The following is a 19,381-nucleotide window of genomic DNA, read 5'->3' as shown; positions in this document are numbered from 1 at the left end:
TTTGCATTGTAAAATATTTGCCATTTAAACCTACTCTTCTATATATTTTTTTAAAATGTACAATAATGAAGTATAAAGAGAATGTAACCTTCTCATAAATCAGGATAGAGACACTGTATGTGCTATGTCATTCAGGAGACTGGGTCCATCTGTTCTCAATTCCAGCTCCTTTGTCTATTTAAAGCCTGATTTCCGTATAGACAGCTACTGAAACTTTAAGGGAGATTTATTATTACTGTCTTAAAATTAGACAGCTTAAGACTAGATTAGGCAGGCAGAAGAAGCATCACATTTATCATAGTGAATTATCCTGTGTGATAGATTCTATTGCATCATGTTTGATGCTTTTCTCTTCATATGCCACCTCTTGGTTGGCTTACTTTAAATCAATATTTTGTGCAACAATTTTGGTGCAATTTGGACACCAAAACACCATTTTAAGCAATGTCCCTTTTGTATGCACGTTTCCAAACTATCCAGTGGTACGCAAAATGTGTGCAAATTCAGTCAACATTCCTGCACATTTAGCTTAGTAAATCTTTCCATTCTGCATGGTTTGTCTATGTGTTTGACCTACTCCTCCATTCCCAAGCTTCCAGTCCTAAATCTCTGATTTTTACTGGTCTTGAGTTGCCGTTTTATTTTCCAGATGTTTTTGTTCTTGTGGTTCAGACTTTGCCGGTGTTCCTATGCTTATGGTTCTGAGCTCCTGGCTCCTTCTTTTCTGCTGTTTCTCAGTTGGTTGGCTCTGTTCTCATTTTGTCTTCCCGCTGCTGACCAAGTTTCCATCTCTGTTTATTATTTTCAGCTCCTTTCTCCATTATTTATTTCCAAGACAAGCCTGTCTGGCCTTCGGTATTCAATTCTTATTTTATTTTCTGGATACCCATTGTCCTATTTATTTTATTGAAATCTTGTTCTTGCCCAACGACTTGCCCTAATGTTACCTAAAATACTCAGAATATAACAAATTCCTTTTTTAACTCTTTTTGCTCACTGCTGTAACTCTCTAGCATTTTAACAATAAGGAGGATGGATTTGTCATCATAGTTACATTTACCAAAGATCCCTCTGAGAATGTTCCCCAAAGGATTACTTAATACTCTGCAGGTAACAATTTGCAGGTTGCAATGGATCATAAGAACAATACAACAAACTAGCTTGTAAAGTAACCTTTTTTTTACTATGTGTACTTTTAAATATATGATTGGCTGCACTTTCAGAGTTGCCTAGGGCGCGGGGCCTCACCAGTGATGGTCAGTCCAGAGTGTTCACCAGCAAACACATGCGGCCTGCGATCTTTAGTAAGGTAGGCTCACCTGTCCGGCGATGCACAGGTAAGCCCTTACCTGTGCCTGTGCCGGGAGCCGGTCTGAACTCAAATGCAGTCACCAAGAGCAGGCAGTTACGAGAACAGCCGCCGGGGGCCTTCATCAGGCTGTTCTCGGAACTGCCTGCTCCCGTTGACTGCATTTGATTTCAGACCGGCTCCCGGCACGGGTAAGGGCTTACATGTGCATCGCCAGACGGGTGAGTCTACCTTACTAAAGATGGCAGCCCACATGTGTTCACTGGCAAACACTGCGAACTGACCATCACTGGGCCTCACTATACACTACACTCTGTCACTTGCATATACTACATATTGGTGAGGCTGTTCAACCATGATGGGATATCATAGGCAGGATCACATCATTTCTATTCACTGTAGAGCAGTGTAGTGTGTAGTGAGCTCCCCTTCACCTCCCTAGTCAGTTCTGTAAGTGGTGGTAACCAACCTTACATTCTAAGACAGATTGCTTGCAACCATAAATTACATATTGTGCTTTGAAATAAACGTTGTGTTGGAGAAGAATATTGTTACCACATACTGAATACCATAAAAATGAAACCCTACAAACAATGATGGAATATCCCTCTTGTACCACACACACATTTTTTACAGGTTTGCAAAATATTATACAGAACATTACATAGTGTCACTAAAAGGTATAACTCATCATGTACAAAACAAGCCTTCATATGGTTGTCGACAGAAAAATAAAAACAATTGTGGCTCCTGGATAGAAAATGAAAAAGCGAAAACTGACTTTGGAGAGAAGAGGTTAATGCTATCTGCTGAAGAATATAATGTGTTTTCATATATAAAAACATAAACAGCATACCTGCATCACAATAAGAAGGTCAAACACCAAGATAAATGAAGCCAAAAAAGCTCTCGAGACCTCATCACTGGGCAAAAACCCACGATTCAGCTTGTCCCAGCTTATCCAGTCAGTAGTAATGACAAGAACAACCACAGAGGTCAGGCTGAACAAAACAGTCCTAGAAGAAAGAGAAACACATTCATTTAAAAGACATATAGCATAGTACAGTAAAGTCAAACAGCAAAAAAAAATACACTGATCGTCAAAGGAACATAAATACTGCATCTACCAAGGATGAAAACAAAAGGGAATGAAACAATAATCTGTTCTCTCATTATGATACAATCTAAGAATGAACTGGGTTATAGTGTTTGATTACATCATAAAATTAACTTTCTGTATTACATTTTTCTGTTCTCTTTAACAGTCACCAGACAGAGCTTTTTTCATTTTAAAAGGATTCTTTTATCTCGGACCGGACTTTAAATGGGTTATCTATAATTTAAAGGAGTTGTCCTGCAATTTATATTGATGACCTATCATCAAGATAAGTTATCAATTTCTGATCAGCAGGGGTCCAAAACCTGGCATCCCTGCCGATCAGCTGTTTGAAGAGGAGGCGGCGCTCCATGTGAGCATTGCTTCCTGTTCATTACACTGCCCGTCGTCTCGGCATTACGGAGGTGAGGTGTAATGACCAGTACTTGCTCCATTCACTTTAGTGCGGTGAGCACTTGTAATTACAGTACTCCACTGCTCCACAGGAGATGACATGTAGTGTAGTGAAGAGAAAGCAGCACGCGCATGGAGCACTGCCTCCTCTTCAAATAGCTGATTAGCAGGCTTGCTGGATGTCGGAACCTGGCCAATTAGATATTGATGACCTATCCTGATGACCTATCCAGCAGGGGTCTCCTGATCAGCTATTCAGGAGTAGCTCTGAAGATAGGTGCCAGAACTACACATATGCTCCTAATATAGAGTGACGATGTGCCTGCCATACAGCACTTCATGCAATATCTCGAAAACAATCCGTATAACTTAAAATTCACATATATCGAGCGTCCCGAAAATATACATTTTCTTGATCTTACACTTTTGGGAATACCCGATAAAACCATACAAACGAAAACTTTCCGCAAAGAAATAACAGGGAATACATTGTTACGTGCAGATAGCCACCACCCCGCCCACACGATAAAATCAATTCCTGTGGGAGAATTCACACGTGCTTATAGAAACTGCAGCACTGCTGCGGCTTTTGAAAAGGAAGCTCAGACTATTGAAAATAGGTTGATGCAGAGAGCATACCCAAAATGGATGATATCCAGAGGTTTAGCTATAACCAAGAAGAGAAGTAGAGAGAACTCCTTTTTCCAGTATTTACCCCCCAGACCGGTGAAGAAAAAAAAAACATTAATAATAACAAAAAGAAAATAATTCATAAACAAATACCCAAAATCGAGAAAAAAGATGAAAATAAAAATGAAAATATTCCTACACTTGTTTTGACATACAGCAAGCAATTTGAAGCAATTCAACAAATAATAATAAATATTTGCCTATTCTCTACGATGATGAGGTACTGCACTGTATGCTAAAACAAGGTTGTAAAATTGTGTCAAGAAGACCTAGAACTTTAAGAAATGACCTATCCCCCTCTATGTATACACAAAGGGTTAAATATAAAAAGGATCCTTGGCTTATATATAATGGTTTTACTAGATGCGGAGGCTCATGCTGCCGCACTTGTACATATGCAGTAAATACAAAAACCGTTCATGATGCCAATAATTCCCATATATATCCAATTAAATCCTATATTAATTGTAATTCAATAGGGGTAATATATGTCATAAAATGTGTAGCCTGTGACATGATGTATGTGGGATGCACCACTAGAAAATTCTAAGTTCGATCTGTAATCTGTAATTCCCAGCTGAGAGGTACAGGATTAATGTATGGCTGCCCAGGACTGTGTCAAAGCGTGGAATGGTGTACAAGCAATGTTTCTCTCATCACAGTTTAGTCTCTATCAGCCTTAAACAGCTAATATCTTACTGACTGACTTCAATGCTTAGCCATGCAGATTCTGGACCTTCTAGTTCTTTCTCTTTTTCTTGAGTACTGTAAAGTAGAGATGGCTTTCATGATGCAGAGCTACAGAGGGTAAACATATGTAGCCCCTCTCACTTACTCAGCTAACATACACTACACTGAACTAGGAGCGGACCTATGTCCAACTCCTAACCTCCTACAAGGGCAGCATCAGGATTGTTAATCCAGACCTATCTATAAAAAACTATGTGGGTTTCAATACAATACATTAGAACTTTAAAAGATATTAAATAACATATTCTGGGGTACTTCTTCTTATTTGCAGTACACCAGTTTTGTGTAAAAATTTGCAGCTTGTTACCATGTTTTGCCACTTTCACAATTTTCTAAAGTGGGCAGAGGTTAGCAGGGCATAGGGTCTCCCACAGCTCAACAAATCTACTGTAGTTTATGCTGGAAAGTGAAATAAATTATTGCCCAAATATACCAGCTCATAACTGGCATACATTTGATTTTCTGGGGCACAGACTGCTAGAATAGGCACCACATTTTTAAAAAGGCCTTCACCCCTTAATACATTTGATGCTTCTTATTCCAGGGCACTTTTTATTTATTTATGAAAATGTCAATTTTAATAAATTCACTAATGTGCATCTACAGCAGAATCTATCAGTAAGGGTACATTCACGCGACCCTATGTATTTTGCAGTCCTAAAAAATGCGGATCCGCAAACAATACGGATGACATGCATGTGACATACGTGTTGCATCTTTTTGCGGATCCATTATAACAATGCCTATTCTTGTCGGCAAAATGGACAAGAATAGGACACACTTTTTTGTTTTTACGGGGCTACGAAACGGACATATGAATAGTATAACGTTCCTTAACATGCTAATTTAGTCATTAGGCATAGCCAATAAACATGGCCAGTGCTGAGAATGGGGTCAATACCATACACACATAGATGGTCATGTCTAAGCTACACGTATGTCCCATGACTTTGTATTTTCTAGCATAGAGTCACTTTCACTTGCACAGTAATAACAGGTGCACATAGCCGACCACATACTGTGCAGTATGTATTGTCTCCTTACAGAATAGCTGGTACAGGGGGCAGCAAGCCTGCATGCAATTTGTAAACCGTTATATGAAAACAGTTCTATATGTGAACTTAACCCCGCAATGCACACGTTTTGGAATTCAATTTGTTGCTAAGTTACATAAGCTTGCGATCTTGAGATGTGTTCTGCATGTAAAGATGCCCTAGTTGTTACTACAATAGCTCTTGCTCTCTACAAAAAGATGGTCTCATTTTTTTTCTTCTAAAATATAATGGTTTACATACAATACTTGCATTCAACAGCACTGGGTAAAAATGATACACTGGTTTGTGAAAAAATTATCTGTATTGCTATTTCAAAATTTGCTAACCCCTTCAGGACCCTGTGTGTCTTTGCATTTTCTTTTTTTTTTTTTTCTGTTCACATAGCCATATGAAGGCTTGTTTTTTGCAGGGCAATTTTTACTTTCTAGTGGCACCTGTGAGGGTTTAGCTCTAAATTCGGGGTCTCAGTCACAAAATTCTTGCTGACAACCATGTTGATTGTTTAAACAGTGCATTTATTTTGACACCAGTACAAACAAACACAGTACAAAATGAAAACCTGCCCGTCTGGGTTCTACCTAAACATATAAACATAATTCCCTGACTCACCTATACAGAGCACAGTTCACACACTGTTTCTGGTGCAGCTTTCTGAGCCAGTAGTCCACCAGCCCCCAGGTTATAGCATGGTCAGTCCAGACTATCTCCCAGCCTCGTGGTCTCTCAGCTTTGCCCAGCTGAGACCACATTCACAGAGCCTCACCAGGCCTCTGTTTGCACACTCCCCCTAACTGAAACCCTGGGAGGATCTTTATCCCAGTCTGATTATCGCAGACCTTACCTGCAATCCTCTCTGGTTCAAGGAAACACCCATGCTGGAAGGGTGTGGATTGGCAGATCCCACTTCCACTCCTATCTGCCAATCCCAATAAACTCCGGTCCAGACTACACCAACAAGAACCTTGTCTCAACAATCTACATGCTGCTGAGACTATTACATCCTGGACTTCAGCTATTCCACCCAGCTAAGGTATCTGAGGTACCTCTTCCCGCACTGTCCACCTTATCACATACCCCCCCCTTGACCTGTGGGGGTGAACACATATAATACCCGGATGCTCGTGAGAGGGCATCCGCCACACCGGTTTCCCTTTATTTTAACAGACCCATGCCAGCAGAACTTGGTTTATCACCAAAACTGACGTCTTGCCCAATAGAAACTGCCTAAAGGCCTCCTGTGCCAATCTAGTGGCCAGCTACTCTTTTTCTACTCTTTCACAGGTGATGATGATGCGCTCTCACACTCTTTGATCTCGCTCTCTTTTTAGATTCTCTGGTTCCCGCACATGCTCCTCATGTCCTTTCTTGGACTGCTGCAGCTCTTGACTGAACTGTTCCCACATTTGTTCCCAGCCATGGTCACATCCAGACACTTTCTCCTTTGCTTTGCGGGGCTCCTTCAGAAGAGCATGCTTGCCCCCACTTGCTTCTTTTACGTGCATCTGGTTCACTTCTTCCTTCTTTTCAGAAGTGGTTTCCCCAACTTTGGTGGCAGTTTCGGAGACCTCTGCTTCATTAGTGGCTTTTCCCACATTGGCCACCGCTACTTTCATCTTAACTTTGGTCTCTGCAGCACCTTTGTACTTCACGTCCACCAACACATCGGCCTTAACTTCTTCAGCCTTTGTCTTCTTGGAGTCTCCAATCTCTTTTACAGCCTCCTCATCCTTCTCGGACATGGCATCATACACTTCCCCTCTTAACTCACTCCCCTCTTCCTCATTGAGACAGGAGGCACCGGGAACACTGTTTGTCTTCTGGAATTTTCTCCAGAGGCTCACCCAGGACACTATTCTCTTTTCGGGGAGAAGTCAGGAGAGCCAACCCATCGTAAAGCTAGGATCCGAAAACTGATCGTTCACCTCCTCGTACTTCTTTACCAGTAGGCTGCTGGCTATTGAAAGGCCTTGTAGGCGGAGGGGACGTTTTCCAGGCCTGGGCTACACTGTACCATGGGTATTTGGGCTTCAGCATCCACATCAGCCCCATCAACTGGTTCAGCAGAAGCATCTTCCATTTTCTCTGCCTCGGCCAGCACCACAGTGCCACCATCTCCAGACCCATACTTAAAAGGGTCTCTGGCTTCTCCAACTCAGACGTTCTTCCCCACGTCATCCTTTGAGCTCACAAGATCCTCTATCTCTGCTCTAAGTTGCTTGTTCAGCCTCTCAAATTCACCTTGCTCCTCAAGCACTTTTTCAAGGGCTCTTGCCAAGGAGAGGGCTTTGATCTCCTTCTCCCGAGCATCAGTCTACGCTCGGTCTTGTTCTTCGGCATATCGAGCCGAGATGTATTTCCCTTCAGCCAGGAGCCGGTCAAACTTCTTTTGTTTGTTCTCTAGGTTAGACATAATTTGCATCTGGTGGTCCAGGTCCACCATCAGATCATCCAATTCTCGCAGAAGTTTGTTCTTGGTTTTCTCCAGGCGCTGAACCATTAACTTCATATTTTTCAACAGTTTCTTCTCAGCTTTTCGCACAAGCTGGTGGGAAGTGCCCCGCTTTTGGACCTCCAGTTCCAGCTGCTCTTAGCTTGGCTCTGCTGCAGCAGATGTAGGAGTATCACCATTCTCTTTCTGGGTCTCCTCCTTTGAACCTTCTGAAGCCTTCTTCAGTTGCTCTGTGAAGACAGCTAGTCCCTTCTCTAACGTTTCTAGGGACCGTGTGGAGAGAGAGAGAGATCATCCTCCTGTTTGCAGCTGTAATGATCTGTCAGGTCATCTACAACTGTCTGGATAACACTAGGCTGACTTCACCCAACTTAACTCTCATCTCGTCAGATATAACTGTCATCTGGTCGCTACTAGAAACCACTTTAGTTTTGCAGGAGCTTGACATGCTAGATTCACTCTCTGAGTTGCTATCGGTCACAGCACATACATCACGTATACCGCTCGTGTCATTATTAATTCTAACCTCTAGGGGCACCGATGAGCTAATCCCCACCTGGGACACTTCCATAGTAACCATAAAACACTGTGGAGACTGCATATCCACCTCTGGTACGTGCGGTACACCCTCTAGCCCTACCATATTTTCCTGCACATTCACCAAATGCTGAGTTGGAGCTGTGCTTTGCTCCACACTACTTATACACTACTTATATGCAATTCTTTGAATCTCTTGATCAAGTAATATATGACAAAAATATGCTGTAGTTTATAGATCTTCTGTAGCCTGGGACCCTGCAGACTCTCTGAAGTAGTGATGCTCCTAGATGAGCTGACTTGTGGTCTTCATTACCCGGAGGAGCAAGCGCTGGAGTGCAGGCTCCCTTTCTCCTCATTTTTTTCTTTCTAACTAGCTCTGCCCCTTCCTTGGCAGGAAGTTGGACCAGTCCACTCCTACCAAGAGGGGAGGAATGGAATGGTAAGTTCTATTCCTTTTGCCAAACACAGCCAACTATACCCCATCTGCTGGTATACAAAGTGTATTACATGACACTACAAACCACTTACAATAGTATTACCTCCAGGTCTGATGTACTACACATCTGTCACTTGAATTAGCATAAAGGATTGTTCTATCTGGGACATTTGTGACATATCACTAGGAGATGCCATAAATGTCACGTTGGCGTGGGTCCCACCTTTGGGACCTGCTCCCATCTCCAGAACGAGGCCTCCAAAGTGAATGGAGAGCACACCGTGCATGCATTGCATCCTCCCCTCTCACCGCTATGGGACCCATATACATACAAAGGAGAGTCAAGAAATGTAGACATTGAAATCAGTCATGTCAAATTAATTTAATTAGTTTCTATGATTCTGTGGCGAATCAATGGATGTTGTATATATTAACTTCTCCAAAGCATTTGATACTGTACCACATAAAAGGTTAGGATATAAAATGAGAATGCTTGGACTGGGACAAAATATCTGTATGTGGGTAAGTAAGTGGCTCAGTGATAAAACAGAGGGTGCACACTCAGATTGGGTCAACATTACAAGTGGGGTACCACAGGGGTCAGTATTGGGCCCTATTCTCCAATATATTTAATAATGATCCTGTAGAAGGCTTGCACAGTAAAATATTTTTTGCAGAGAACACTAAACTGTGTAAAGTAATTAACACGGAAGAGGACAGTATACTGCTACAGATGGATCTGGATAGATTGGAGGCTTGGGCAGATAAGTGGCAGATGAGGTTTAACACTGACAAATGTAAGGTTATGCACATGGGAAGGAATAATGCAAGTCACCTGTACATACTAAATTATAAAACACTGGGTAACACTGACATGGAAAAGGACCTAGGAATTTTAGTGAACAGCAAACTAAGCTGTAGAAACCAGTGTCAGGCAACTGCTGCCAAGGCCAATAAGATAATGGGTTGCATTAAAAGGGGCATAGATGCACGTAATGAGAACATAGTCCTGCCAATTTACAGATCACTAGTCAGACCACACATGGAGTACTGCGTACAGTTCTGGGCTCCTGTGAACAAGGCAGACATAGCAGAGCTGGAGAGGGTTCAGAGGAGGGCAACTAAAGTAATAACTGGAATCGGTGGACTACAGCAACCAGAAAGGTTATCAAAATTAGGTTTATTAAGGTTAGGGAGAACTAATAATTATGTGTAAATATATCAGGGATCAGTACAGAGATCTGTCCCATCATCTATTTATTCCCAGTACTGTGACTATAACAAGGGGGTATCCTCTGTGTCTGGATTGCCTGATTGCTTATGATTGGAGTCAGGAATGTTTTATTTATTTTTTTGCTCTGGATCAACTCGCAGGATAACAGGCTGAACTGGATTGGCAGATGTCTTTTTTTTTTAGCCTTAATAAATATGTTACTAAATGAAACCTGTAACCCAGTTGCAGGAGGACAAAATGCAAATGAAGTCATCCAAAATCGAAAACCTATGTAAAAAAAAAATAACGTACAATTTCCCAAAATACAATTAAAACGTTAAAACCTTTCTACTAGAGATTTTGCGAAAATTCTATTAGCGCTTCAGAATAAATTTGCGTTAAAAAACGTCTATTTCCTGGCTGCCTTTATAGTGGTGTAGAACACTGTGCATTGTAGTAACATGCATAGGGAGTCTGCTTTGGTAGTGAAATAATACTGTGAGTCCGTATGACATGCAGATGACAGGCGTCGCTCTTAGGCCTTTTTCACATGGACGTCCCGGATTTGCTCCCGATGCGTCATGTGTGCATTGCGGGAAACCCGCGCGAGTGCGCACACAATTTCAGTCAGTTTTGACTGCAACTGTGTTGCGTTGTTCAATTTTTATCACGCGGATGCAATGCGTTTTGCACGCGCGTGATATGGTACCCAGACCCGAACGCGGGCTTCTTCACTGAAGTTCGGGTTTGGGTTAGATGTTCTGTAGATTTTATTATTTTCCCTTATAACATGGTTATAGGGGAAAATAATAACATTCTTAATGCAGAATGCTTACTAAAATGTCAATTGAGGGGTTAAAAAATAAAAATAATTAACTCATCCTCTTTTTCGCGCCGCCGGCATTGTCTTCTTTCTTCTTCTTCCAGGACCAGCAAAAGGACCTTTGATGACATTCATTGTAAAGGATCCTTCTATCTTCATTCAGCAGAACCTGCGCTGACTTCGCGCTCACCACGTGGTGAGCGTGATTACTTCATCAAAGGTCCTTTTGCAGGTCCTGAAAAAAGAAAGAAGACGATGCCTGCTGCGCAAACAAAAGGATGAGGCGAGTAAATTTATTATTATTTTTTTAACCCCTCAAGCCACATTTTAGTAAGCATTCTGTATTAAGAATGCAATTATTTTCCCTTATAACCATGTTATAAGGTAAAATATTACAGTGATTAGACTTTAATGGCGTTGCTCATCCCTATCATCTCCTAGCAACCATGCGTGAAAATTGTACCGCATCCGCACTTGCTTGCTGATGCTTGCGATTTTCACGCAGACCCATTCATTTCTATGGGGCCTGCGTTGCCTGAAAAACGCAGAATATAGAACATTCTGTGATTTTCATGCAACACACAAGTGAGGCGTGAAAATCACGGCTCATCTGAACTGCCCCATTGAAGTGAATGGGTCCGGATTCAGTGCGGATGCAATGCGTTCACCTCACACATTGCACCCGTGCAGAATTCTCGCCCGTGTTAAAGAGGCCTTAGAATCACAGCATACTTCACTTATTTGAGCGGTCATGGGGCCAAAACTCACCAAATAACTCAGGAATCAACCTTACAGGTAGACGTTAGTGTCAAGAAGAAGCGCACTCCTTTTACACCGTCGTCAGCTGATTCCACATAGATGTCTATAGAACCTGTTCTATTAAACGCGTATACAAGTAGAGCCCCTCCCCGACAGAGTGAAGAGGGTGTCAGCAGTAAGTTTATGTTGACGTCACTGATTAATCTTCCCTATTCTCTGATCTGTTAGAACAATTACCCAGAAAAAAACGGATCCTGTCTGTGGAGCATCCGTCTTCACTCGGTCAGCGTTTGCTCAATAATCCATCAGTATTGCTAAAGGCAAAAAAAACGGAGTGGATCTAAAATAGAGATGACACGTGAAATAGGATATTTGCATGTCTTCTGTGTTTGGCTACCAAATCATAAGCCAATTCGGATGGGACAATACAGGCCTTAAAGCTGCTACACAGACAGGATCCGTTGTGCGTCTCGTTTTTCCTTCCTTCTGACAGATCAGAAGAAGGGTCAAATAAATTAAGATGTCTGCCAAACCGAAAGCCCAAATAGTGGACCAGTCATAAAGTGGGGAGGGTGGGAACAGCATGATAAGTCCACAGAGTGGACCTATGACATAGTGGTGAGGTGAAAGCAGAATGAGAAGATCACAGAGTGGCCCAATGACAGGGTCCACAGGTGGTAGCAGCATGAGGAGACCCTAGAGTGGCACAATGACAGTCCGGAGGTGGCAGCAGCATGAGTAGGCCACAGAGCGGTACAATGATAGAGTCTGGAGGTGGCGGCAGCATACGGAAGCCACAGAGTGGCAAGGTGACATACTGTGGAGGTGGGTGGAAATACCAGTATCCACTGAAGATGGTGGATGAAAGAATAATCACTTGGCATCAGATGTGTGGCATCAGGTGGGTAGCAGCATCAGGATAGTAGCTGAGGCAGGTAGCCAGAAGAAACCGGTCTCTTTTGTCAAATTGTTGGTGTGGCACCATGGATGATCTAGTCTGATGCATCAGGCACTGGTGTGTGGAAATCCTGGCTGATCCACGTCTTGATGCAGTGCCCCACTATGTGCTATATGTGGGCACTTTAAACTCTTGCTAAATGTCATATCAAATGTATTGTGGTACAATGCTGAAATTCCCTTTAACCGACTGGCAGTGTCATTTACCTCTATTCGCCCCATATATATATATATATATATATATATATATATACAGTACAGACCAAAAGTTTGGACACACCTTCTCATTCAAAGAGTTTTCATGACTATGAAAATTGTAGATTCACACTGAAGGCATCAAAACTATGAATTAACACATGTGGAATTATATACATAACAAAAAAGTGTGAAACAACTGAAAATATGTCATATTCTAGGTTCTTCAAAGTAGCCACCTTTTGCTTTGATTACTGCTTTGCACACTCTTGGCATTCTCTTGATGAGCTTCAAGAGGTAGTCATCTGAAATGGTTTTCACTTCACAGGTGTGCCCTGTCAGGTTTAATAAGTGGGATTACTTGCCTTATAAATGGGGTTGGGACCATCAGTTGCGTTGTGGAGAAATCAGGTGGATACACAGCTGATAGTCCTACTGAATAGACTGTTAGAATTTGTATTATGGCAAGAAAAAAGCAACTAAGTAAAAAAAAAACGAGTGGCCATCATTACTTTAAGAAATGAAGGTCAGTCCGAAAAATTGGGAAAACTTTGAAAGTGTCCCCAAGTGCAGTCACAAAAACCATCAAGCGCTACAAAGAAACTGGCTCACATGCGGACCGGCCCAGGAAAGCAAGAGTCACCTCTGCTGCGGAGGATAAGTTCATCCGAGTCACCAGCCTCAGAAATCGCAGGTTAACAGCAGCTCATATTAGAGACCAGGTCAATGCCACACAGAGTTCTAGCAGCAGACACATCTCTAGAACAACTGTTGAGACTGTGTGAATCAGGCCTTCATGGTAGAATATCTGCTAGGAAACCACTGCTAAGGACAGGCAACAAGCAGAAGAGACTTGTTAGGGCTAAAGAACACAAGGAATGGACATTAGACCAGTGGAAATCTGTGCTTTGGTCTGATGAGTCCAAATTTGAGATCTTTGGTTCCAACCACCGTGTCTTTGTGCGACACAGAAAAGGTGAACGGATGGACTCTACATGCCTGGTTCCCACCGTGAAGCATGGAGGAGGAGGTGTGATGGTGTGGGGGTGCTTTGCTGATGACACTGTTGGGGATTTATTCAAAATTGAAGACATACTGAACCAGCATGGCTATCACAGCATCTTGCAGCGGCATGCTATTCCATCCGGTTTGCGTTTAGTTGGACCATCATTTATTTTTCAACAGGACAATGACCCCAAACACACCTCCAGGCTGTGTAAGGGCTATTTGACCATGAAGGAGAGTGATGGGGTGCTGCGCCAGATGACCTGGCCTCCACAGTCACCGGACCTGAACCCAATCGAGATGTTTTGGGGTGAGCTGGACCGCAGAGTGAAGGCAAAAGGGCCAACAAGTGCTAAGCATCTCTGGGAACTCCTTCAAGACTGTTGGAAGACCATTTCAGGTGACTACCTCTTGAAGCTCATCAAGAGAATTCCAAGAGTGTGCAAAGCAGTAATCAAAGCAAAAGGTGGCTACTTTGAAGAACCTAGAATATGACATATTTTCAGTTGTTTCACACTTTTTTGTTATGTATATAATTCCACGTGTTAATTCATAGCTTTGATGCCTTCAGTGTGAATCTACAATTTTCATAGTCATGAAAATAAAGAAAACTCTTTGAATGAGAAGGTGTGTCCAAACTTTTGGTCTGTACTGTATATATATATATATATATATATATATATATATAGCTGGGGGGGGGGTGTAAAGTTAGTCTGTCCGATGCTAATTAAGAGATGAGCAAGTTAATGGAGGAGGTGGAAATGTGGAAATTAATATTTCCACCGAAATAATTAAAAAAATATTTTAACACATAAGTGCAGCGCTTAATGCAAGATTTTTTGTGCCCCGAAATAATTTAAAAAAAGATTTTACCGCATATAAGTGCAACACTTAATGCTGAATGCAAGAATTTTTTTTGTTCACCGAAATAATTCAAGGGGAGATATATTGCAGGATTTGCTGTGTCTTCCCCAGAATCACCAGGTCTGAAGAAAGACCAGGTGCAGTAATCACCTGGGGATAAAGGAATCCTTAAATTAAGAGGGGGGGACTTGCACACAGAAGGCTGGAGTGGCTCTGTGTGGTCTGAGCCGGGAGGGCTGAGAGACCACTATCCCCCAAGAGACACTGGTGTGGGAGCAGCCTGGAGGCTGCTGGAGGTTGGGTTGGGAAAGCCGCATCTCATCACGGGTGTGAACTGTGGTACGCTTTAGGTGAGTCTGGGAAACCTATGTGTTTAGTTAGGGCCCAGACGGGCAAGGTATTTTATTTTGGCTTTGTATGTTTTTTCTTTATGCCGTGTGCCACAATAAAGCACAGTTTGGCCCCTAAATCCTGGTGTCTGTGAAGAAGTGTGTGGTTACAACCCCCGGAAAAGAGCTAATCCCCCACACCGTATATAAGTGCAGCGCTTAATGCTGAATACAAGATTTTTTGTCCACCGAAAAAAATTCAAAAAAGATTTTACCGCATATAAATGCAGCGCTTAAAGCTAAATACAAATATTTTTTCCACCAAAATAAATCACACAAGATTTTACCACATATAACAGCATCCCTGAATACTAGCTCCTGGGAAGGTCATCCGGCATCTATTCGTTCCGATAAATGATTATTAAAACTACTTGTGTAGGGGCCCCCATGCTGCAGATTTATCATAGAGAGATCATGGAGATTTTACCACATATAACTGCAGCGCTGAATACAATTTTATTTCCACCGCAATAAGTCAAGAAAGATTGTACCACATATAACTGCTGCGCTAAACGCTGAATGAAATTTGTTTTTCCACCAAACTACTTCAATAAAGATTTTACCACATATAACGGAGCACAGAGATTGAAAGGGTCTTCGGATTCCCCCCGCACTATACTGATGTCTCAGAAATGAACCGCTGCTCCCGACAGCAGCTCCTGGAAAGGTCATGGAGCCTCCCGGTCATCCGGTATCTATTCACTCGGCTAAAGGATTATTATGAAAGTGTGTAGAAGCTACACATGGCCCCAAGGCTGCAGATTTATCATGGAGACATCATGGAGATTTAACCGCATATAACCGCAGCGCTGACCGCTGAATAAATTTAGTTTGGTCGACCAAAATACTTCAATAAATATTTTATCATATATAACCGCCGCACTGACTGACTGCTACCGCCACTACTTCCATGAGCCCCTGCTACATCCCGGGTAGGTAGGCTTCTGCAAAGCAGGTGCTCTACCCTGGGCACGTTTGGTCCCCGACCTCATGCTTTCAACACATATAACCCCCAATGTTAAGCTAAGAATGTATTTTATCTTTGTGCTGAAATAGGCCACTAAATGCTTTTGCCATAAATAAGTGCACTCCCCTATACACTTTCAACAGAAATAACTGCAGAAATGACCTAAGAATATTTATTTCTTGTTGGAATGAAATAGGCCACTATACGCTTTAACCAGAAAACAATTAAATAATGCAGTGAGTATATATTTTACTAAAATACGCCCCTAAATGTTTTCACCACAAATAACTAGTGCGTATATATTTGTCTTTTTTTTACTGAAATACGCCCCTGTATGCTTTCAACAGAAATAACTGCAGCAGTGCATTGCGTACGGTATAAATTTTTCTTATTTTATTGTAATACGCCCATATACACTTTCACCAGAATTAACAGCAGAAATGCACTGAGAATATATTTTTCTTACTGTAATACACCCTTATACGCTTTCACCAAAAATAACTGCAACAGTGCAGTGCGTATATATTTTTCTTATTTTACTGTAATATGCCCCTATATGCTTTGACCAGAAATAACTGCATAAAATGCGTATATATTTTTCTTGTTGTACTGAATAATATACTAAGATATAAGCCACTAAAGGCTTTCCAACATAACACTTGCAGCCCAATAACAAATGTCCCTAGCACCTTCTGACATCTCTCCATGCACTAAGATGCTGTGAAATGATTCCTCCCTATCCTTTCCCTGCACTTATAAATCCTTTTTTCAGTTGTTTTTTTTTAAACATAGGAGGTTTTTCCAATAGCTGTCCCTAGTGCCTTCACATGTTTGTCCCTGCACTCTGAAAAGCTGGAAAATGGCAGAATCTAAAATGGCTGCCGTATTTATAGGGCTGTGACATCACAGGGCTGGCTGGCTGCTGATAGGCTGCATGCAGGCATGTTAATCTGGGTGATTCCCAGAGTTCCTTGCCCCATGTCCTCAGTCCTCACAAGTGTAACCGTCATTTTAGGAAAATTGCGATTCGTTAACACAAAGCGAGAGGAAATTCGCATTCGTTGCAAATCAAAGTTTTCCTGAAATTCAGTTCCAATTCCACTTTGTCAGCTTTGATTCGCTCATCTCTACTTTCTACACATAGTCCATGTTACTTCTTTGGCCACACCCTTTGACTTCTGCACATATAAAGACTGACTAATGCTTGCCCAGATACATTTAATGAAGTTCACAATATAATTGCTGACTGTGAACATTTTCTTGATGCCCTTGACTTTGGATGCAGTTACTGTAGGTACATATTAGAAATATGCAGAGCTGACAAGAACATGAACAAGCTGATTCAATGAAATTATTACAATTTGTATTTTCTGCTTAGCATTACAAGACTGCAGAAAGATCCTGAAGAACTGTGTAATGAATATACTGAGCTTCATTTCACTGACTATTTTTCTCTCTTTAATTTGATGTCAAATCAGAAGTTCTTTCCTATGATCTTATTTGAAAGATACAAATACTTTGCTATACTTGTCCTCTAAATTGATATCTTCTTTTAAAATGGTTCTGCGAATGAACTGAATGTGAATTCATTGAACTCATTTCTGTCCTATCGGTTAACGGAGAGTAAAAATACATTACAAAGAAATCTGTGCTTAATCAGCATATAAATCAAGTTAAATAGCATTTCTTGATTTGCCCACTGAATGATAGGGGTCAAGTTTCTCAGGAGGTCAAATTGTAGCGCTACTGTTACATTTACTTAACTCTTTCCTGACATGGTGATTTTCTGTTTTTGCGTTTTTTACTTCCTGCCTTCTCTGAGCCATAACTTTTTTTATTTATTTTTTATTCATATAGCTGTATGGAGGGCCTGTTTTTGCAGGACAAGTTGTAATTTCTAATGGCACCATTTAATATTGCATAAAACGTAATGGGAAGCTGGGGAAAAGGGATACAATTAGAAAAAACGCAATTCCACCGCTGTTTTATGGAGTCAGTACTATTACAACAGTACCACATTTCTATAGTTTTTCTTGTGTTTTAATACTGAAAAAAATCTCCATATTTTGACCCCCATAACTTTTTTTAGAGTTATGTCTACAGAGCTGTGTGGGGGTTCATTTATTGCTGGATAATCTATAGTTTTTTATTGCTAATATTTTGCGATACACTGCTGAGCAAAAGGACAGGTTGTAATTTGTAGTATACAAGAAGAAAAAGATTGTTCCACCACCAGTAGCAAAGCAGTAACAATGCAGTTACATGACCAGCATCTGCATAACTAATCATATGCTAAATAGTTGCAAGTCCAACTTATGTATGAGATAGCCAAGATGATGGTCTATAAAATGATGGGAGTGGATGGTGAGATATGGAGCCTGAAATTCATACGCTCAAAATATCGTTACCCTTTTGCTCGTCAGTGTATATATGTCTTTCTGATCACTTTATTTTTTTTTTTTTGAGGTGGAAGGAGGTGAAGTGACGAAAAATTGTGAATCGGCCATTTTTATTTGTTCCATTACGTCATTCGCCGTATGGGATAAATATTTTTAACAGTAAAGGGATTTTCAGATGTGCCAATGCCTATGATAATTTTTTATATTTTTTTATTTTAAATTCTGGGGAAATTTTTAGATTTTTTTAAAATATTTTTAAAAACTTTTTTTAAGCCCCCTCAAGGGGAACTTAGCATTTAATCATTAGATTGCCATTTAAATTCACTAATGGATTTTTCATCCATTAATAAATACAAAGTGCAGAATATTCCAATTTAGTACTGCCACCTACAGACCTGCATTGGAATATACTAGTAATAGGCTTAGAAGGCTTGTATAGGGTGTGGCCTATTACTACTAAGGAACGCCTTCCCTGAGCTCAGCCAGGGGAAGGCTTTCCTGCCAAGGAGGCACTCACTTCTGGGGATTTTCAGATGCCATGATCATGTTTGAACATTGAAAGTATGAGTGATGGAACACAAGTTATTTAAAAAGAAATTTGCAACCGAATTGCCTTTTTATTTTTTTTTAGTCAAATAGAATTCTAAAAAAAATTGACAATTTACATTTTTAGATACAAGGTATGTTCATATTTAACAGGAACCATTAACCAACACAAACATGATGGGAAAATGTGTAATTACAGATAAATAACAAAGTAGTCGTTTTGTTTGAGGCAAGAGAGTGTGTGTTAATAACAGCTGCTCTGCCAAACATGTTTTGTTAACAAATATCTTTTATGAACTTCATAAAGTGTTTATCTACCATATAGAACTAGCTGGGCCACTTGATTTTGCATTAGGTATATAGAAATAGGTATGCAAATTAGCTCACTTTGTTTCTGTTTCCACCAGTTGGAAGATAGCAATCCTATAAGTCAGTGTTTGACCTTTTAAACAGACTATGTATGAAATAGTACCCACTGGATCCTCACATAGTACCTGGTCTAGAAGACTTCTTATGGCTACTAGG

General features: G+C 41.0%; 1 protein-coding gene across 6 annotated transcripts in view; it reads right to left on the bottom strand.

Annotated features, from left to right (window-relative positions):
- TMEM117 (transmembrane protein 117) overlaps positions 1 to 19,381 on the bottom strand; it is a 394,958-nt gene that overhangs the window by 60,401 nt on the left and 315,176 nt on the right. For all 6 annotated transcript variants that reach the window (XM_044280372.1, XM_044280370.1, XM_044280371.1 and 3 more), the window contains exon 6: positions 2,166 to 2,325. In XM_044280372.1, the coding sequence (XP_044136307.1) occupies positions 2,166 to 2,325 (160 nt within the window). The remainder of the gene's footprint in view (positions 1 to 2,165; positions 2,326 to 19,381) is intronic.

Source organism: Bufo gargarizans, chromosome 2 (genome assembly GCF_014858855.1).
Source record: "Bufo gargarizans isolate SCDJY-AF-19 chromosome 2, ASM1485885v1, whole genome shotgun sequence".
NCBI classification, from domain to species: Eukaryota; Metazoa; Chordata; class Amphibia; order Anura; family Bufonidae; genus Bufo; species Bufo gargarizans.
Note: the sequence above shows the minus strand (reverse complement) of the source record. Positions and strands in the feature narration are given on the sequence as shown.